The 20,471-nt window shown below is 31.2% G+C and overlaps 4 protein-coding genes across 8 annotated transcripts; 2 read left to right on the plus strand and 2 right to left on the minus strand.

Annotated features, from left to right (window-relative positions):
* Positions 1-916: 916 nt before the first annotated feature.
* LOC131663501 (ornithine decarboxylase 2-like) lies at positions 917-6,948 on the plus strand. The gene is made up of 8 exons (XM_058933950.1): positions 917-1,400; positions 1,681-1,757; positions 1,828-2,000; positions 2,519-2,819; positions 5,164-5,403; positions 6,246-6,460; positions 6,594-6,710; positions 6,789-6,948. Exons 1-8 carry the CDS (start codon positions 1,193-1,195, stop codon positions 6,799-6,801), a joined length of 1,344 nt encoding a protein of 447 aa, XP_058789933.1. The 5' UTR covers positions 917-1,192; the 3' UTR covers positions 6,802-6,948.
* Positions 6,949-6,993: 45 nt separating this feature from the next.
* On the minus strand, positions 6,994-9,277 carry LOC131663502 (lipase member H-B-like). Its single transcript, XM_058933952.1, has 7 exons — positions 9,149-9,277; positions 8,776-8,842; positions 8,358-8,506; positions 7,930-8,172; positions 7,492-7,695; positions 7,265-7,427; positions 6,994-7,088 (listed from the first exon to the last, which is right to left on the minus strand). The coding sequence occupies exons 1-7, from the start codon at positions 9,258-9,260 to the stop codon at positions 7,013-7,015; spliced, it is 1,014 nt and encodes a 337-aa protein (XP_058789935.1). The 5' UTR covers positions 9,261-9,277; the 3' UTR covers positions 6,994-7,012.
* A 3,542-nt stretch (positions 9,278-12,819) lies between these two features.
* On the minus strand, positions 12,820-16,862 carry LOC131663483 (dipeptidase 1-like). 2 transcript variants are annotated; one of them, XM_058933921.1, is made up of 11 exons: positions 16,464-16,586; positions 16,065-16,185; positions 15,826-15,988; positions 15,304-15,587; positions 14,732-14,789; positions 14,318-14,494; positions 14,156-14,246; positions 13,897-13,972; positions 13,397-13,547; positions 13,076-13,191; positions 12,820-13,013 (listed from the first exon to the last, which is right to left on the minus strand). In XM_058933921.1, the coding sequence occupies exons 2-11, from the start codon at positions 16,178-16,180 to the stop codon at positions 12,992-12,994; spliced, it is 1,254 nt and encodes a 417-aa protein (XP_058789904.1). In that variant the 5' UTR covers positions 16,181-16,185; positions 16,464-16,586; the 3' UTR covers positions 12,820-12,991. The 2 variants fall into 2 exon arrangements, with proteins under 2 accessions (XP_058789904.1, XP_058789903.1); XM_058933920.1 differs by lacking the exon at positions 16,464-16,586 and adding an exon at positions 16,741-16,862 and having other exon boundaries at positions 12,821-13,013.
* Positions 16,744-19,998, plus strand: LOC131663484 (homologous-pairing protein 2 homolog). Of its 4 annotated transcripts, XM_058933925.1 has the most exons (4): positions 16,787-16,917; positions 17,381-17,509; positions 18,869-19,030; positions 19,105-19,997. In XM_058933925.1, exons 2-4 carry the CDS (start codon positions 17,507-17,509, stop codon positions 19,546-19,548), a joined length of 609 nt encoding a protein of 202 aa, XP_058789908.1. In that variant the 5' UTR covers positions 16,787-16,917; positions 17,381-17,506; the 3' UTR covers positions 19,549-19,997. The 4 variants fall into 4 exon arrangements, with proteins under 4 accessions (XP_058789907.1, XP_058789909.1, XP_058789908.1 ...); XM_058933924.1 differs by lacking the exon at positions 17,381-17,509 and having other exon boundaries at positions 16,744-16,891; positions 19,105-19,998; XM_058933926.1 differs by lacking the exon at positions 17,381-17,509 and having other exon boundaries at positions 16,784-16,917; positions 19,105-19,996.
* The last annotated feature ends 473 nt before the right edge of the window (positions 19,999-20,471 follow it).

Genomic DNA, 20,471 nt, shown 5'->3' on the forward strand with positions numbered 1-20,471 from the left:
CTGGGAACCCCGCGTTTTGAAAAATTAGAAATAATACCTCACAATGCTCCAAAGCAGTTATACGCTTTATTTGCGGCCAAGAGTCTTCCTTTGTAAGTTTAGCATCTGAGATTTTCTGTAAAGTGGTGTCGATTACAATTAGTTAAAAGCTTTTTTATTTTATGCAAAATTAATCGAAAATATAAAAAGTCGATATCAGTTGAAAATATACGTTAAAATCATCAAACATACATTATAAATCATATTATATACGATTCATTGATACTTGCTATTTTACATAATCATATAAAATTATAATGGCTGCTCCAAATAAGCATTAAATAACCAGATGTTTCCAGAGTTGATGAATATGCAAAGAAATATGGCGTGCATGGTTTCAAAGGATATCACAATGTTGACGTAATATTAGGTATCACTGCCAATAAATGAAAAATCTATTCACCTCTAATAGATTCGCTTGTTGTAATTCTCAATGACAAATTTCTATGGCTGCAATAAATTTGGCCAGCAAAAAATTATTGATGAACGAGAAATTAATATTGAGCAGGGAATAGGGTGATTTATGTTTTCACTGTAAATGTACGGAACAGGGATGGAGAGCAAACATCCATTTGTCTTACAAAACAGAAATCTATAGAAATTTCGTCAATGTCATCGACGAATAATGATGAAACAATAAAGAACGCAAGAATTATAGCAGCGCGTAATTACATATCAATGGAAAAGCAATGGAGCGCTCGCACTGCCCATTTGATCCACGATACCCCACTCTGCTACGCTTCCGCCTTGCGGGGAGTCTCCTCGGAGCGGCGTAAAAATAAAAAATTACGCGCCTTATCATCGTGCCACGCGTCGTGGGTGAGACAGACGAAGATAACAATAGTCGAGGCGCAACAAGACTATAAAACCGTAGCGCAGCATTCGCGCACTCTGCAGAAGTTGAAGCCTGACCGTGTGTACCGGTCGACCGTACGAGCTCAGTTTTTCGTGACGTTATTTTAAAAATTTTTTTTCATTTTCCGACGCTTGCGAAGCACTCGTACGAAAATTCTACCCTACAAAGTTTTGATAATTAAACTGTTCGGTCGACGTCGACGACGGGTCGAACGGTAACGAATCGACGATATCTTTCGTTTTAACGAGGAGTCGAAAATATTGCAAGAGACACGACCACGACAAGCACCGAATCATCATGACACTCTCATTGTTCCCGTCGAGATTCCCGAGCGACTTCGATGAAGTTCGTATCTTCGACGACAAACTCGACGATCTCGAAATCATGAGGAAGATCATTGCACTGGAGAATCTCGAGGATCCTTTCCACTTGTTCGACGTTGCGGATCTTGTTAGCAAGCACAAAACTTGGATCGAGAGAATACCTCGGGTCGTCCCTCATTATGGTGCGCTCTTTCTCTCTATTATGGAATTTTATTATTGATTTAACGAAAAGAATTTCACGTGCGGTTTCGCTTTGTCGAGTCATTGTTCTCTATTGTGCTACCTGTGGCTGCGGAAGTTCTCAAGATGTTGATCTAAAAAAAAGTTCGATCTTTAACAGCGCGCAAAAGCAACTCGCCAATGAATTTAGCAATTGATTTTGTCAGAACGCGAGCGAAGCAAACTTCATCGTTTGAATGTTACAAATTAAACTTTACTCAATGACGTACGTTCGATTTTCAGCTGTGAAATGCAACCCCAATCCAACTGTCATTAAAACTCTGGCTGCTCTGGGCGCTAGCTTTGATTGCGCGTCGAAGGTGAACGATTATTTTTAAATATCGAAATATTTATTACTTTGTCGTAAAAAAGCAAACAATTTCGTTGCAGCAAGAGATCGTCAACGTGATGGCATATGGAGTGCCGGCCAACAAGATTATCTTTGCCAATCCAGTAAAAACTCCGTCTCAGATTCTGTACGCCAGAAAAATTGGAGTTGCTAGGATGACGGTCGACAGTATGTGGGAACTGAGAAAAATTAAAGAACTATATCCGGAAGCCAAGTGCGTATTTAATTATGTTTTAATATCTTTTGATTCGCGTGAAACTCTAAAAATGCTATTACCAATTGATTATTACAAAGTTTCAATAGAAGTTCGATCTTTTAATTCTGCATTCGAAGAAAAAGATGTTATTTTAATTATATAATCAATATATTATCTCGACTTTCCTGTTAGATATCATTGACGCTGCATTTTCAAAAACAGTGTCATGCATGTCTGTGGCGAATTATCATTTCGATGGCTTAGCCACGGAAAAAACGACTTGAAATAACTGTATTCATCGTGAGAATGGCCGTCTTGTAATAACAACGCGATAAGGAAAGTCGTTGCCGTCACCGACAACTGTTGCTTTCGGAAATTCTCTTAATTTTCCAATCTATATTATCTTCGCAATGAGGCTCTTTTACAAATAACACGACTGATCTTATGACACGCACGTTGGTTTTGAATGATTACGACGCCACTGGTCATCTTCGAATTGAAAGTTGTATCAAGATCCACGTTTCCCTTGATTCCAGAATAATCATCCGTTTCCGGAACGACGCAGCCGTGTCGGACGTCTACCTCGGCACCAAATTTGGTTGCGATCCGGGCGAGGAGGCAGTACGCCTGATCCGCGGCTGCCGCGACCTCGGCCTCGAGCTTCACGGTTTCAGCTTCCACGTGGGCAGCCCGTGCGGCGAGGTGACTGCACTTAGCCGCGGCATTGGCATCTGCAAATATCTCATCGACGTGGCCCACTCGTACGGCCTGTACGACGTGCAACTAATCGACATCGGCGGCGGGATACCCGGCGACAGCGAGTTTCTCATCGACGAGGTATGGTCGTACTTTTCTCGGCTTCGCAGAAGCTTCGTGTTCAAGGATTTGCTATTCGAGTACAAGCATCTGATATTCTGGCTTAACGACTATTACCGCACCAATTGGAATTACCGCAAGGTCAAGAAGATCACCACCACCACTTGGAAGCACACTTGGGCCCTGCCCTGGTGATCCATCGCGACTCGTTGTTTTGCTGCTATTGCATTGTGTGTTTGTGGTATGTCCGAGGTTGTACGCTTCGATTTTTAGTCCACCGTTTGTTTCGTTTGTTCTCTTTACAGTGTGCTTACCGGTCTCCAACCGCTCATAGAGATATATTAGTGTGCTTTTGTTTGTCGGCAGGAATGTTAAAGACCCTGGCGCTCCGCCAGCATTCGCACTGTATAAGGATAGGCCGCGAGCTCTTTTGTATAGCGAGAAAATATAGTCACTGTTTGTCAGTTCAACAATATATTGCATAATGTTAATGTTGCTTGATAGTGTAGCCGTATCGTAGAGTGACCATTTCCGCAGATTCGACGCAGAAATCATTTATGCGGTATTTCATCATTTATTCGAATTTTCGTAATTTTCGTACTGTGATTTCAAATTATACCATGACAAGCGAGCAATTAGACTTATAAAAATCATGACAACATACATTTGAAAATTATTCGAATTTACTGAATTATCGATATCTTGGATTAATGTAATAATAGAATTTACTTCGCTAATAAAAAAAGTAAACAAAATCTTCTTGAATATTTTCAACTTTTTACAATTCACATAGAAAAATTAAATTAAGAATATCGATACACGTACTTAAGAACATTAATATAGTTTTAAATAGTCATTGATCATTGATTAATTGCTAACAATTTTACCTTAAAAATATGACAATACCGTTTCTTCATAAAGAAACTCGTGGTGACAGATACATTAGTTGATATCAAATAAAGGTAAGATATTTTAACTTTATATAAATACAACTTTTTAATTCTTTCTAATTCGAAATAAGTAATACAATGTTATACTGAAAGTTGATATTTAATAGGGCCGGGTCAGAATCGTGAAGGTACCGAGTTTACACAATTTGATGCTACATGAATTTATAAATTTCATTTTCTTAACATAATGCTTTTTTAATTGCACAAGAAACAGAAAATAATATTTATTAGAGAAAAAAGGTTACAATTAAACATCTAAATTTTTTACAAAAAATTTGATTGACAAATAATATTTCATTTTTTAAGAAAATAATATTTTATTTTCCGTATTCAATAGGTAAGTATTATGTTTAATAAACAAAAGTTTTTAATCGATCTAGAATCAAATCGTGTAGAATCGATATGTACACGAAATAAGCCCGACCTTCACAATTAATAGCATGAATGAATTTTTAAATTTGCTGCTTCTTAATATAGTAATGCTTCTGACAATACAGTCGATTGTATAAATGTACAAATCGAAAATCTTTTTTCAAATCTTATACAAATAATATCTAACTCTATTAAATTTAAAATATTACGAAAAAAAATTGTAGTCTTTTCGCAGAAACCTTGAAATAAAAACCATTATTGCCAAATGCTGGAAATAATAATTAATTACTCTAGTTAACATTGAATAGTAGCGAATGGCTTTTTTGGTGCTTGGCTTTGAATGTATTTGTATTAATTATCTATTGGCAAATAACACATCGCGGCTATTGCTTACATCACAAAAACCAAAACTTGATCAAACATTTGAAAATTAACACATAGTTGCATATTAAAACGGCGATACATACATAATCAATTAAGTGGATTGCGATTATAACGCCATCGGGACTTGCTTAATCGTGACTAATGCGGAAATCATGCATTCAAATATAATACCTAGATATCCAATTTTGGACATACGCTCAATCATTTGATTCGCCTGCTATACAGATATGTGTAAGATCATTAATGAACGCGCGATCAGAGTAGCGGTAATTACGTATAACACAGCGTTTATAAATTAGATTACGTATCTCTTTCTGGTCGATTGATCCAACAATTAAGTAATAGCATATAATCTATGGGAATTGCGTATGGTACACGCAATGATCACAATTGAACTTTTGACAATAGCTGCGCGGCATCTCAACTGTGCAGTGACGTTATAGCACGCACCGTGCGTCGAGGTAGATATATATATATATATATATATATATATATATATATATATATATATATATATATATATAGCTCGATCGCGGCCTTGTTACCGATCCGTTATTTAATACATTGTGCCTGTCTGTTGCGCGCAACGTAACAGATTCGCGACACATTACACATGTCGCTACACGTGTCGATATACAATCTACATCGGTTGAAATTAGTTCGCAGACGTTATCAACGAAGCTCTGCGGGATATTGATCCGTCAATTCGTGTGATCAGTGAGCCTGGCCAGTATTACGTGTGCTCAGCATTCAAGGCTGTTGCCTTCTTGCACGGCAAGAGGATCGTCGTTGATAAAGGCTGCAAGAAGCGCATGTACTACGTGAACGACGGCGTGAACGGATCGTTCTGGGACGAACTCGTTATGATGAAGGCCAGATTGCCGAAAGTTCTGAACAAGGTGAGAGTCTGCATTATCGATCACGCACTTTTGCTTATTTTTCCTCGATGTCACGATGCTGCAACAATTCACAAGTGACCCTTTATCGGCCATTTACTTGCTGAATTGTTTTCTGGCTGTTTATTCGTGGAAGGTATGACTAGTGTAAAGATTTATAATTTTGAATATTCACGCGCACAAGCGCGACGTTAAAATTTCTCTGGCCAAAGGGAAATATGATATTGACGCGTCAGATAATTGGAGTTTGCGTATTGAATATACTGGATTACATAGATCCGATGGCAAGCTCAATTACTGGAATAAAGCGATGAGATTTGAACAATTACTGGGAGAGCATTGATCGTACAGTATAGCGCGCACGAATTGGACTAGAAGTAGAGCGCATTGGCAATCAGCGAACTCGATACGAACTTTGATCGCTTGTTTGAATGCAATTGGCAATCGCATATATCAATACATATGCGCCTCTACAATTTTGGAATCTTGCCATCGACATTCATTGAACCCATACATAGTTGATATTTGATTTTTTTTTTTTCAATGATTTATATACAATCTAATAGATTGGAACGCATTGGCAGTAAGTTCGACGTTCAATTTAGTGCAATGCGACGAATTTTTCTGGGAAGCGTTCGGAGTCTCTTAAATTCCGATTTATTGGATTTTCCGTTTGCAAAGTTCGAGCATCGAAGCTCAAAAGTAACTAATTGTAAGTGTACGCGAAAGAAAATAATTCGTCGTTGCGAAGAGCAATATAACGCGAAGAAAGTAGTGTCAATAAAGCGCAATCGAAGAGAGCGAGGAAGAAAACGTAGAAGCTCGGATTACGAATGGATTTGCAGCCACACGCGGAGAACGAGAAGAAGCACTTATCGACTCTTTGGGGACCAACGTGCGACTCGTACGACTGCATCGCCAAGGATGTTATGCTGCCGGAACTTGAAATCGGCGACTGGCTTTACTGGAAGGACATGGGCGCGTACACTACCTGCCTCTCTACCAACTTTAATGGCTTTACGCCTCCCGTAGTCTATCCGATAATGAGGAGGAGCGCATGGTAATCAGTTTTTAACGAGTACTCTCAGACTAGATAAATAAAAAACTCTTGTCGAGTGTCATTCGCTGGCTCCTTTTCCATTCAATCTTGTCGATTCAATACAATTCATTTCCTGTTGATTATTTAACACCAGGAACTCATTTCTTGCCGAGATTCACAAAGATGATGACAAACCAGTAGTATTAACGCAAATCGATGAAAATGGTAATCTCAACTATGGTAGCCGCGGTGACAAGTGTGATAGTAATTCGTAAGTCTCGTAATTTTCTTGCACTCCTGTTGCACATGCGCATGAGTAATGATGCCAATTTACGATTTCATTCAACAGAAATTACGTGTAGACACGCTTCCAAAAGTGTCTTTTACAAACTCTGATGGCCATTGTATTGCCATACTGCTGATGGAATAAATGGCTCGTTCAAATGCTACACATCGGATTTGCAAACATGGTATTATCAGAAATACTATTTATATTTTTGATCTTACTGTTATCTTACAATTTGATTAATAAATATTGATTTTTAATTATTTATCGTCGCATATTGCCTACTACTAATTTCTTCTAACTCCGTCCAGTCCTCTCCCGAAAGGATATTTATCATTTGTTAAAAAGTAGTAATTTCCTGACCTGGAATAAAATTAACGTTAGTTAATTATTAATATTTCATCGTTAAATTTGTTATATCGTTGTTGTTGTCTTCAATAACATCCTTTTTTTAATTGTTGTATAGCAGAAGGAAATGATTTTCATTCACACTCAAAGAAAAAGAATTTCACAATTTTTGAAAAATGTTATCAACTTACGAAACGTTTTTTGTCATAGCGTAGCCAAAATAAACTATTTCGTTATTGCTACAGCCACCTAGCCGGAATGATTTGTACGAGTTACATCGTACGGCCGGAAAAGCTGTATTGTTTACAACGGACTCCGCGTAAAAACGCCAGGATCTCCAATGGCTGCAGAGACCTGTTCGTGTTGAATTGATATTTAATCGAAATTAACATACGTATAGATATGATTTTGAATATACCTCTCGGTGAAAGTGGTACTCCAAAAAGCTGGCATCCCGGCTGCGGTCTACTTCCACCGTTTGCGAAAAAGTCAAGACTTCCGGTGGGAGGATATGCTCCGTAAAATCCACCATCCGTGTGAATTATATCCACGAGTTGACCACTTTTTTCGTTTATATGGTCGGTATTGAATTGATAGAACAAAGGATTCGCTGGGTCAAGGCCTACAACGACAATTTTCATTGAAATCTTTCCAAATGAGCACCCATTTTAACTGAATGTTGAATGAAGGCTTTGCTATCAAAAAGTGTTATTTAAATTTTCATCGTTATGCGGGTACTCTAACGATAAAATGAAGAATTAACAAAACAGTGAAGTTAAAATTAAATAAATCATACTTCAACAAAACGACCACAAATAACATATTTATATTTTAACTATTTTAATTTTAATCATACCTGTAACTCTGGATATTGTGAAATTAAGATATTGCCCCATGAAACCCGCTATGTGAGCTCCTAATGAATGGCCTACGACGTGTAAACTGTCATTCTTCATTCCAGCTTTCACCAAGTCAAGAATCGTATCTGAAGTATATCTTGCAATATCTTTGGTGCGTGTCGCTACAGAGATGTAATTTCCAAATGCAAAGGAACTCCAATCTAATACGATAATATTGTCTGATCCTCTTTGCAAATACGCTGATTGTTAACATACATGAGAATCACAAGGGATTCAAGTTTTAGTATAAGATAAATTAAATATTGCAAGAGTAGTCGTATAATTATTTTCATATTATGTTTGACGATGAGCTTTATAAAAAATAATTGCTGCAAGTTGAACGCGATAACTATTTCTTGAAGATTAATTAGATAAATAAATATACCTGATACTACAGTTTGAATACTTTCATTTAACGGATGTTCTTCATATCCATGAATGTAAAGGACTGATGGTTTGCTTATGTTCATGTATTTCATTAGTTCCCTTGACTGCTCAAATGTATAATTGTATGATGAAGTTGCATTTGAAGATCTATTGATTACAAATTTATAATTTGCAAATTCATGATCCACGAAAAAAATCAACCGAATATACGAATATTTATTATTTATAAAATGATTTAATTAAAAACAATGGATTTAATTTAAAAAATCTACTATAAAAATAGTGCTAAAACTATACTAGTCTAGCCTTCTTTTTTGATAAAATGATAGTGATCAAGTTGATTGTTTCGTCATTGGTAAGAAATTATCTCTATTATAATAAGTAATTAATTATTTCTTTATGTTTTCGATACCAACCCATTATAATACATCATTTTAAGCTCCTGCATTGCATTTGGAATCCTCTCGGCGCTTCCGGAAATACCTATGATTAAAATACAATGTATATAAAACTTTTAATTGGAATATATACGGCAAACTTAAGAAAAATGGATATGGATAAAGCTGAAAATATGAAATAATGCTGACAACTTTCAATTTTCATTCGTGATTGTTATATTAAAAAGAATCAAATAACAATATCTGCGTCAGTGTTTTTGCCGTTTTACAAATTAACTTGTTCAATCAATAGTTATTGCAACAAAAAATAAAAATATTTTGTAAAATGAATTCAAACAAAATTTCGTAAATAAGTAACGTAAAGTATATACGTAAAATAGCGATACAATACCAGCAGAAAAATTCATGCTTGAAAGGTTGAATAATAAACCTTTGACACATATTGAGTACAACACAACAAATGTATAAAAGTACAAGCAAATTGTCAACTTTCGCGTACACATAGTTCACAAACTTTTTCTTTTACAAACGCAAAACAAAAGGATCGACTACTATTCGATACGACGTAACCTATTTGATTGAGAGTATTATGTGACATTGACGACTATGTTTGTCGCTGAAAAAGAGACTTTTGCTCCCACCACAGAATAGTATTCGGCCATCTCTTACATTACGCTTCGGAAATTGGTCTTCTGTACAGGTAAAATCTTATTTATAGATTTCTATTCGGAATTCGCATTCATCGTGTATTATTATGAATTTCACACGAATGTATTACATTTTTCATTAAAATACTTTTCTGAATAGAAAAATTTAACAATAAATGCATACAAATATCCGTATAAAGTCAGTGTAAATTATCTCTTAAAACATGAAGCTAAACAGCAGCCGTTCAGTCAACTTTTTGATCACAATGTCCAGCAATTACAAATCCTTCAAATCTGATTCGATTTGAACAGAGTATATATCACAAAATTACCCTCTGTGCTCTTTATCTTATGTAGAATATATAAACAGATGTATACTCTATAGATTAGTGACTTCCGGCAGATTTTTACCGATAATTGACGAATTTAATCTAATTACGCGAAAGACGTTTTAATGAATCACTATAATGTCTACGAAAAAATATTATAACTCCATATCATTTGATTTTATGTTTTCGAGTTGAAGGAGTACACAGCCATTGATTTATTATTTGAAATAGCATTATAAAACGGCTACAGTTTTCTTGTTGGATAATATCAAATCGGACTCATATCGTGCATACAAACTTTTGACTATTGAAAAAAATTGATCAGACCTATTAACTATTAAAAATTGATTAAAAAACGTGATAGTAGGAAACTGGTATTACTAAACAATTGTAAATTAATTTTTTTATTTACAAAAGTTAGTTTTTAGATTTGATCACATTAAAATATAGATTGTTCTAATATTGTAGATATATAGTGCTCATCAAAATGATAAACTATGTTACTTTTTAATGAAATCAAACATTAAGCAATTATATTATAAAGTCAAGCAATTGAGGAAGTTCGAGAATGTAAGTTCGAATAGCGACCCCGAAAGCTTAAGTAGCTTTCTAAACTACACTTCTTCTTTCTTCTTCTTGAACTTTTGTAGAAGTTTGAATATTCAATTAAAGTAAACTAAAATATATCACATTAAAATGAAAATGCATGATAGGATGGTTGTTTCACTCCTATACTTTTATAAAAATGTTCAACTCATTAACAATAATTGTTTTCTAATTTATCGATTTTTGACAATAATTATAATCTTATAAAATCCATCTCGAATAGCACTTTGATACAATGAAAAATTGTTTATTTTTAATATTCATAAATACAATTTATGGCATTCATAAATAAGCATTTAAACAATAACGAGTTTCATTTTTTCATGGTTAAAGTTTTTATTAAACACGATATTATTACCAAGAACTGCTATTAATTTTCAATGTTATTGCTGTCGTACAAGTAGATTAATATATATTCATTTTTAATCTTCAATCTTTAAATATCTTTATCAATTTCTTCTGAATTCATTCAGCTTTGTCCCATAAGGATACCTGTTATTTGTTAAAAAATCGTAGTTTTATGATCGAAAATAAAATTAACGTGTATTTATTATAAATATGTACTTTAGAGCATCATTTTTTTTAATTTTTTGCTTAGCCTATGGAAATAATTTTCATTCAGACTGGAAAAAAACCTTCAAAATTTTTGAAAAATGTATCAACTTAAAACACGTTTCTCGTTATATCCAAAATAAACTATTTCGTTATTGTTATACCCACTTTACCGAAATGATTGGTATGTGTTTCACCGGCTGGAAAAACTGTATTGTTTACAACTGGTTCAGCATAAAAATGCTAGCCTCTCCTATGGATGCAAAAATGTATCATTTATGTGTCTGTGTAAAACCTTTGAAATTTTAAGTAAAAACTATTTCCAACGATGTAAGAAACACACTGAAAAGTTGACATCCCGACTGGTAGTAACAACCTTCGCGAAAAAAGCAACACTTCCAGTTAAAAAAGACATTTCATATAAAAGCCTCCATCTATATGAAGTACATTCACTAGTTGATTACTTTTCTCGTTTATGTTGTCGGCATTGAATTGATAAAAGAAGAATACGTTCGGTCAAGGCCTGTAACGACAATTATAATTGAAATCCTTCAAGCATGTCAGATAAGCTATAAAATAATCACGAATGAATCTTGAATGACAACTGTTGCAATAGTTTTATTATCAAAATGTGCGATATGCATTATGTTCTTGATACAGTTACTGTAATAATAAAATGAATAAAGAATTATAAAAATATAATATAGTAAAACTAACATGATTAGAATTTTAACATTTTATTTAAAAAAACAGATAATACAATTTAATTTTAATTATATCTGTAACTTTGGAAATTGTGAAATATAAGATATTTCGCCATGTAACCAGCTATATGAGCGCCGCAGGAACAGCTTACAACGTGCAGACTGTCATTCTTCATTTCTGCTTTTGTCCAGTAAAGAATCATATTTGCTGTAATATATCTTGAAATATCTGTGACACACGTGCTACAGAGATATAATTCCAAAAGCAAATGCATTCCTATTCAATACGATAATATTGATTGTTCCTATTTGTAGATAAGATAATTAATAAAAAATAAAGAAGATTAATAATTTAATTAGATTTTGCGAAACCCTATTAGCATTTAAAAATAAAATTGACAGTAGAACAGCCTACTTATGTCAATCACACCAACCTTTCGTAATCTATCATTTTCAACTTCTCCCTACAGCATTTGAAATACTTTTTAATGCTTCCAAAAGTATTTCTTTTTCCCGAAGACTACGCGATATATTTAGAAGATTTTATTTGAATATATAGGTTTTATTTATAAAAAAAAGAACTGAAAATTAAAAAATTATTGCAGTAAAAGCCTAAAATTTTAATTGTCCAATTTTTTCAGAATTCAGAATTTAATTTAAAAATTTTTTCAATCGTGAAACTTACATGTTAAAGAAACACAAAATTAACCTGTAAAAATTATTAGCGCCAAACTCATACAATTTAAAAAAACTATATATCAGTATGAAATATTTTCCTGAGTGGTAGAAATATTTTAAAAGTAAATTCAAAATTTTATAATAAGCGACATAAAATATTTACAAAGTAATGACACATTACCAACAAAAAAATTGTTGCTGGAAAGGTTGATAGATAAAGTTTGATTGACAAATAGTGTATACAAAACAAGAAACGTGTAAGAACACAACAAAATTATTCATTTTTGCGTATCTATATCTTAACTATCTACTATTCGATTCGACTATTTAATTCTGTATATGTGATATGAACCAGTTTGATAGTCACTGAAAAACTTTCGCTCTTGCAATAGAGGCTGATATTCGAACATTTTAGATGTGTACATACGTCGATAAAAAGGTTGTTTTTTATCCAAATAAAACAGTTTATGATACAGAAATTTTAGTCATCGTGATTTTAGGCATTGTGCTGTAATTTTATTATGGCACATTTGACATATTTAAATAATTTGGAACTGATTCTGCAATACTATAATTAATTTCTTTTTTATTGTAACATTTATTATACATAAGTCGATGAAAAAGCAACTAATAATTTGGTGTAATTTTATCATATCCCATACCTGTGTTTATATTTTATTTAATATTTTTTTAATTACATCAAATATTCTTAAAATTCTTATTTATTCAAATATGTCCACCTAAAAAGAAGTTTGTTTTTAAAATACCTGAAGGTAGAAATTTATAAAAAAGAAATACTGACTCTCTTGCCGTTTGACATATTCCAGGTGTGAGTTTTTCCCTTTCTTGGGCAATCTTCATTTCCTCAACATTTATAATGTCTTCGTAAGGCGATTCTAATTTCAAAGAATCACGAATCTGAAAACCATAATTATTTTACATTGGTTTCCTATAAATTAATTATACATTTATAAATATCCTCCTGTCTAATAATGAAGAAGAATGATTCAAAATATTTAATGTTCTTTTTTCATAAATAGTGAAAATCTTGCTTTTACAGACTGTATTATTTTTAAATTGTATATATTAACTAAAAATCTAATTGTAAGTACTCTACACTTACTTGTTCCACTTTTTTCAAGACTCTAATGAGATTTCTTCCTGCAAGTTTTTCCAAATCGTCTCTGTTCCAGTCTGGCTCACCTTTTTTACTATCATAAAGCCGATCGAACAGCGCAGGATATTTTGAGACATCCTCAAGACCTTCAGGAGTACTACAAAATAATTATAAATGTACAAAAAATATCAATTTATAAAATTAAGTTAAAGCTGAATCAATATTGTGAATACTTAAATGATGTAATCTATAAAGAAAAATATTTTTGAAATGATAATTAGCTTGTTATAAAATAAATGTTTAAAAAACTTATGAATTATTCGTTTGTATTAGATCTGAAGTCTACCTATTAATATCACAATATTCGTGAAAAATCAACACTTCCAGTTAAAAAAGACATTTCATAAAAACCTCTATCTATATGAAGTACATTCACAAGTTAAAAATTTACTAATTTATATTAATTAGATTAAATAGATTAAATTTTTCACGTTTAATTTTTTTACCTAGGCACTCCGTTATAGTCTGCACCAATTCCAACATGATCCACGCCAATCAATTTTGTAATATAATTTATATGATCTGAAAGTATATTAATTTATATGATTATCTTTTTTATTAACTATAAATTTATCATTCTATTGCATTAAAACTGTATTGAAAAATGAGAAAGTTTGAAACAGCCGACATAATAATCGTAATATCCAAGCGTAGTACAATATTGAACTGAAAGTAGAAATAACTATAATTAATATTGATTTTTACCAACGACATCGTCTAACGTGGAATTTCTCGATTTGTTACAATTCACAAATCCATTGTAAAAATTAACCATTACAATTCCGTTATTGGATTTCTGCAAGTAAAATAATTTATCCAAATACACCTGTAATAAAATAATTATTAAAATAATTGAGTTAAACTTACTACTTGTCGCAGAACGTCATCTGGAACATTTCTGTGATGATTACAGAGAGCAAACACCGATGAGTGAGAAAAAATAACTGGAGATTTGGTCACAGCAAGTACATCACACATCACATTGTGTGACACATGTGACAAATCAATTAACATACCCAGTCGATTCATCTCCCAAACAATTAACTGTGTAAAATGTTTAGTATCATTTTATAGTTATGGTACGAAATCATGTTAACACAATTTACTATTTAAATGTACCATGCATCGATTAATTATATAATATTTAAAAGTTATTTCAAATATAAAAAAAATCTTACGAAAACTATAGCAGTATATAGCAATAAGTATGAAAATTTTAATCTTTGATAAAGTAAACGATTACAATTAATTCTGTAAAATTATAAAAATGTTACTATTGACCTTTCCAAAGTCAGTCAAATTATTCACAGGCTTATTAATTGTAGGTGATCCATCTGCCCTGAAAAAATATGATGAGAAATTAGTGAATCTTAAATGAAATCAGAATAACAGTAAAAATACAATAATTCATTGTTAAGCTTAAAACATAGTAAAAATTATTTTCGGTTTTTCAATGTCGGCGAAAAACTTTCACATTTGCCTTAAATTTTAGCTATACAAATTTCTAAGTATATTATGCAACATAAATGTGCCACATACCTAATTTTGAAATACATATAGTAATCTTTAAACACTGATTTTACATGAACGCAAACGTAACGAGCTGTAAGAAGTTTTTTGTGCTATGTTTATAAGAATATAATCTTCAAAGTTTAGCATTTTACTTAACAAGTGTGCACACACGCGCGCATGTGTGCATGTCACGGATATTTGAATATTTATAAAAATTAAATAACTCAACTTAACAAAAATGCACTTGATAAAAAAGTTCAATGTACACGTTGATTACTTCATACTTATAATGAATGATCTTGTTAAATTTAGATTTTAATATTAGATTGTCAAATTATTACCATGGTGTGTTGCAAGTATGGGTCAACGTAATATAACGTACTCCAAGCTCATAGTAGAGCCGTAAAATAGCCAAGCTAGAATCTAATGAATGTCCACCTTCAACACCAATCATGGAACCAATTTTTCCTTTCCTCCAAACTTTTTCAATATTATCTGCTTCAGTCACAAATTCGAGCTCATCAGAATATTTCTGCACCAATCTTTTGATAACGTCGATCTGTCTTAATGTTAACTGCACTGCATCTTTGTACTGAGAATTACAGCTGACATATGCTGACCAAAACTGTAAATGTAATGATAAAGAAGTATAATGACACTTAACTCAATTAAGTTGAGGCTTTAATATTATAAATATACTAGCACAATGAAAAAATGATCAATAGTTCGATACTATAAGCTATTGGTTTTTGCTTTTTTTGTAAATGTTCTCAATGAAATGAATTAGTATTGTATAAATAATAAAAATTTTTAAATACTACCGTTATAAACTTTTGAATGAATGATTTTATTATTATATATACCTGCGCTCCTACTTTGCCAGCTCTCAATCGCGGTAGGTCGGTCATACATTCTTTACAGGCGTCTTTTCCCCAAATACGGTCATTAGTCAAATTTCTTTTAAAATCAAATTCTTTGAGGTCATTATTTGTTATTTCATAGATAGTAAATGGTAGATCGTTATGCCTATCAAGAAATATAAATATATCGGTCTAACAATGAAAGACTATTGCATAGATAATTGATAATTTCAATCACTTACCCATCTATCAAAGGAGCGAATTTGAGAGCATCGCTGCCTTTTGTGAAATCACTCACGGGAACTCCTAACGATATCCCAAGATATGTTGATACAATTGCGATAATAATAATATACATGATGTCTGTTGAGAGAAGAAAATAAGTTTATTTTTACTAAATTCTTAAAATATTGTTGATGTGATACTAGCCTGCGTAACGATTAACGCTTGATTACATACGATGAAATTAAAAATACTGGTGTTTATCAATTAAACTACAAAGTATTATCACCATAAATTTGTTTTTCAAATCCATTACAAAAGTGCTTTATTTTATAAAAATAAAACATTTAATTTATTTATAATTATTAATAAATTAATTTATATGTAAATGTTAGAAGCAAAAGCTTTATCAAACTTACATAGTCACAACTTAACAAGTGTCATGTTTGCCATTGTTAATAGTTTATATTTTGTTTGGAAATTAACAAAAATTTAATTTATATTATTTGTGGAAACGGCATTAATGAAAAATTTTAAATACATTTACAAATGTCTCGGAAAAAGACTGGAGAGGTGCGTAGGTAAGTTCTATATTAATGTAAACATAATAAATGTACTACGAGAATCTTAAGAAATGGATTATATGTACTATATTTATTGTTGGGCTTTACAGTTAAAGAAAAAAAAATAACATACCACGTTGCTCTCTCTTTCATCCGTTATAAAGGCAGTTCACTCTGGAAGTTACGATAGTATACTGACAGTAAAAGCCAAGACGAACGCAAATAAAGATAAAGAACTCTAAACTGAAGCAATATATATGTCCAGGAGAACTACACATGGGATTGTAATTTCCATCCACGTGTTTCATTGGTACAAAGGAATTAAGGCAAAATGAACGCGGTATTAGTCATAGATAAGAGCAGGTTTTAATAAATGTTGTCACATTTTAATATTATCAGTATGACAAATAGATAATATCATTACGTAATCTTTATGTACAATTTTATCCTAAAGCAGATTTATTATGCAGCTCTTATCTTAATAATTTGTCAATTCAAATGATCCTTTACATTCAATTATACCAAACATTTCATTCAAAAATTCACGCTTTTTAATTAAAAAATTTTTTCATCAAATAATGATTAAAATATATCATTGAATTCTTTTTTGAATTAAGCTCTACAGATGAATTTTTCAATGTATTTATAGTTTTAGGGCAATAATTATAATAATTATTCATACAGTTTGTTTAGTAAATAGTTGTATTAATTTTTTTAATAATATTACAGTCAAATTATCAAGCTTTTTTTAAGTTTCGCTATTTTATTTATAGAGACAATGACTATTTCTGATGGACACCAATAGATAGAAAAAATCAATCTATTTTGAAACATTAACGAAATATCATACTATCATATCACATCTGTAGAGGGCACTTTATCCAGCAAACAGGTTATATATGGTACGACGTGACGTATCTCTATGTATATATACGTATTATGCAAGCATATTTACAATCAAATTTACAATAAACATTAAACAAACATTAACAATAAAATTTACAATCATTCAAACAATCCTGTGTTTGAATGTTTTGGTATTGATAGTTTTGATTATTATTTATTGTTTGTAAATTTTACTAATTGAGAGATTTAGAGATTTGGAGTACAACATTTCAATATAATAAACGTTAAGATTATTATATGTTAAACATATATATGCTTGTGTGTCAGCGCTGACGATTTTTTTTATGGAAAAGATATTGTTTGTTCGTTTGGAATACCTTGACGTAAGTTACAATGATTTAAGGATGAGAACTTTGAGTATTTTAAATAATAAAAAAGTATCTGTATAATCTTTATTTAATTTATTTTAAAATAAGATTTCTCTTCAGAATATGCCGTTGAAAATCATTGTCGTTTTTGTTAAATAGGTTATAAGTTTCGAGACAAATCATGACAGTTTCAAATAAATAAGTACAAGTGGTTGTTTTCAAGACAATATTCGAATAACGATAATTGTACTTATTTTTTGATTTTCTAACACCAAACGTCGCTGATATTACTTCTCATTGTTTTGGTATAAAAGACTGAACATAACTTTACCATTGAAGCCCTTAACATTGTTTATTACTGATCAGACAACTATTATTCCAACTGCAAGATTTTGTCGTAGTTCTCCTATATATTTTAAAGAATTATTTCCAACATGAGGTGTACTAAATTGGTTTATTTAGTTATTTTATTGTGCAGTTGAATATGCATTTAAATTTATTTTGACTTCAGTTATATAAGTTCTATTACAAATAATAAGTCCAAAATATGCGATAATAATTTCATAAAATCTACTGGAATTCTTTAATAGAGTTTTTATAGATCATTTATATTAATATCATGATAACAAGATCCGTCTTCATATGCAAGTCCTTTGAATTCAATTGAAATTCATGTTAATGTGTGATTTCTAATTTTTAAAGTGTAAATCAAATCAATATTTTTTAAAGCTTTATCAATGTACCTCTAAAACCTGGATGTTGAAAATTTAATTATATGACATACATCTCTAAATCGACAAAATATTTTATCATTTATTAATCATAATTAGAGTTAACAATTTCTAACGAAATACTTGATTCTTTCATATGTCAATCACTCAATTATTGCAATTGTCAAACATATTTGATAAAAATCTTTTATCTGCATATAAATATTTTCTAAGAACCTCTAATATAATTCTATTTTCAATTAAATTACAAAAACTAATTTATTATTTTTAAATAAAGTATTTTGTTTTCAGATAAAAAAATTTATTTTGTTTTCAGAAAATCATGACATCAGAAGCTGTTTACAACTTTCTAAAAATTCAAAATAGGCCTTATAGTGCAAATGATGTATCAGCTGCTTTGGATAAAGAAAAACATTCTAAAAGTGCTGTGCAAAAGGCATTAGACAAACTTGTAGATAATGAAAAAATTTTTGTCAAGGTAAAAAAAAACTTGTTGAAATGGATTTATCTACTATGTAGCATAAAAACTAATCAATATTTTTAATTGTACAGGTAAATGGTAAACAGAAAGTGTACTGTATTGCTAGTGAAGGCAAGCAAAATTTGGATGAATTGAAAAAAATTGAAAGAGAGTTACAGGCACATTCAAATGAACAATTAAAAAAGTTACCAGAGTTACAGAAAGAAGTTGGATCTCAAGAAGCTCTTCTGAATTCTCTTAAATGTGGCATGAGCTTTGAAGAAGCAGAAAAAGAATTGCATCGATTACAAGAAAGCAACCAAAAATTATCACAAAAATTAGATGAATTAATGGAATCTTCAGGAACTGAAAATTTAGGTGAAGTTAAGAAAAAAGCTGAAAGTAATCTAAATCTTTACACTCGTGAGTACAACAAAAGAAAAAGAATTTGTAATGAAATACTTGATTGTATCTTAGAAAATTATCCAGGAAGTAAAAAACAATTGTATTCAGAAATCGGAATTACTGAAGTATGATAGTTTTTCAATTGTCGCAATTTAAATTGAATGCCATAATATATAACAAACAAGTTTTCAGTAACTAAACTGTTAACTAGAATGATTTAAATAATTTTATTTCATTTTTTTTATTCCTTCTCGATTATTTATAATCTGTCATACATAATCAGACAATAAGTAAATTTGGTTACAGTTTAGATATAGATTACATGAGTTAACACAGCGGTTCTATTGAGCACTCTATCCTAGTTTTAATTGATGCATTTAAATTATAATATATCGACTAAAAATAATTAAAAGTATGAAGAGGTATATTTTTATCATATTACATTTCACACCGCGATAATGAAGAGGTGTTACAATTTACAAAATATTATAGTATTTATTTTTTATAAAGAAATATATTTCAATTTATATGCTACTGTGTAGCAAACATTATTTAAAAAAATAAATATATTAAAGAAATAAGTACTGAATGCTTTGTGTTTTGATTTTTTCACATTCCTACTTATAGTGATATTGATGGTTCATTCTTGAAAAAGTTTTATGCAAAATGATGTATCATTATTGATTTAAAATAATAATTAAATTGCATAAGTATTCATTAAGTATATTAGTAAAAACAATTTATATTATTAAGTCATAAACGTCTTTATCAATGCAATAGATAATTTCAATAGATGACATGCTTCCATATGAATGTTACCTATGCAATTATGCAATATGCAATTATGCCAGCAAAATTGGATTTTACTTTTGGGGATTAAATAGCCCAATCAATAACTATCGATCAGTCGATTTAGTACTGTCGATCTATCGATTATATGTGTGTGTGTGTCCATCTGTCATTTGTCAATTAATATATTAGGGGATGATTCTAATACACGTACATAGACACACATACTGCCACATGATGGTAACTATGGAAACTACCTTTCTGC

This window comes from Phymastichus coffea, unplaced genomic scaffold (assembly GCF_024137745.1).
Source record: "Phymastichus coffea isolate CEN01 unplaced genomic scaffold, Cenicafe_Pcof_1.1 PCOF00036, whole genome shotgun sequence".
Taxonomy (NCBI): Eukaryota; Metazoa; Arthropoda; class Insecta; order Hymenoptera; family Eulophidae; genus Phymastichus; species Phymastichus coffea.

What these genes read in the sequence shown, in the direction of transcription:
- LOC131663501 (XM_058933950.1), top strand. Translation starts at nt 1,193, where the DNA reads ATGACACTCTCATTGTTCCCGTCGAGATTCCCGAGCGACTTCGATGAA. An exon ending in TCGGGTCGTCCCTCATTATG is followed by an intron (nt 1,401 to 1,680) that starts GTGCGCTCTTTC and finishes TTCGATTTTCAG; the next exon opens with CTGTGAAATGCAACCCCAAT. An exon ending in GAACTATATCCGGAAGCCAA is followed by an intron (nt 2,001 to 2,518) that starts GTGCGTATTTAA and finishes CCTTGATTCCAG; the next exon opens with AATAATCATCCGTTTCCGGA.
- LOC131663502 (XM_058933952.1), bottom strand. Translation starts at nt 9,260, where the DNA reads ATGTGTACGCGAAAGTTGACAATTTGCTTGTACTTTTATACATTTGTT. An exon ending in TATTCAAACTGTAGTATCAG is followed by an intron (nt 8,173 to 8,357) that starts GTATATTTATTT and finishes GTTAACAATCAG; the next exon opens with CGTATTTGCAAAGAGGATCA. An exon ending in CACAATATCCAGAGTTACAG is followed by an intron (nt 7,696 to 7,929) that starts GTATGATTAAAA and finishes TTGTCGTTGTAG; the next exon opens with GCCTTGACCCAGCGAATCCT.
- LOC131663483 (XM_058933921.1), bottom strand. Translation starts at nt 16,180, where the DNA reads ATGTATATTATTATTATCGCAATTGTATCAACATATCTTGGGATATCG. An exon ending in TTCGCTCCTTTGATAGATGG is followed by an intron (nt 15,989 to 16,064) that starts GTAAGTGATTGA and finishes ATTTCTTGATAG; the next exon opens with GCATAACGATCTACCATTTA. An exon ending in TCTTGAAAAAAGTGGAACAA is followed by an intron (nt 13,192 to 13,396) that starts GTAAGTGTAGAG and finishes TATGGTTTTCAG; the next exon opens with ATTCGTGATTCTTTGAAATT.
- LOC131663484 (XM_058933923.1), top strand. Translation starts at nt 17,798, where the DNA reads ATGGAAAAGATATTGTTTGTTCGTTTGGAATACCTTGAC. An exon ending in TTCGTTTGGAATACCTTGAC is followed by an intron (nt 17,837 to 18,868) that starts GTAAGTTACAAT and finishes TTTTGTTTTCAG; the next exon opens with AAAATCATGACATCAGAAGC. An exon ending in ATGAAAAAATTTTTGTCAAG is followed by an intron (nt 19,031 to 19,104) that starts GTAAAAAAAAAC and finishes TTAATTGTACAG; the next exon opens with GTAAATGGTAAACAGAAAGT.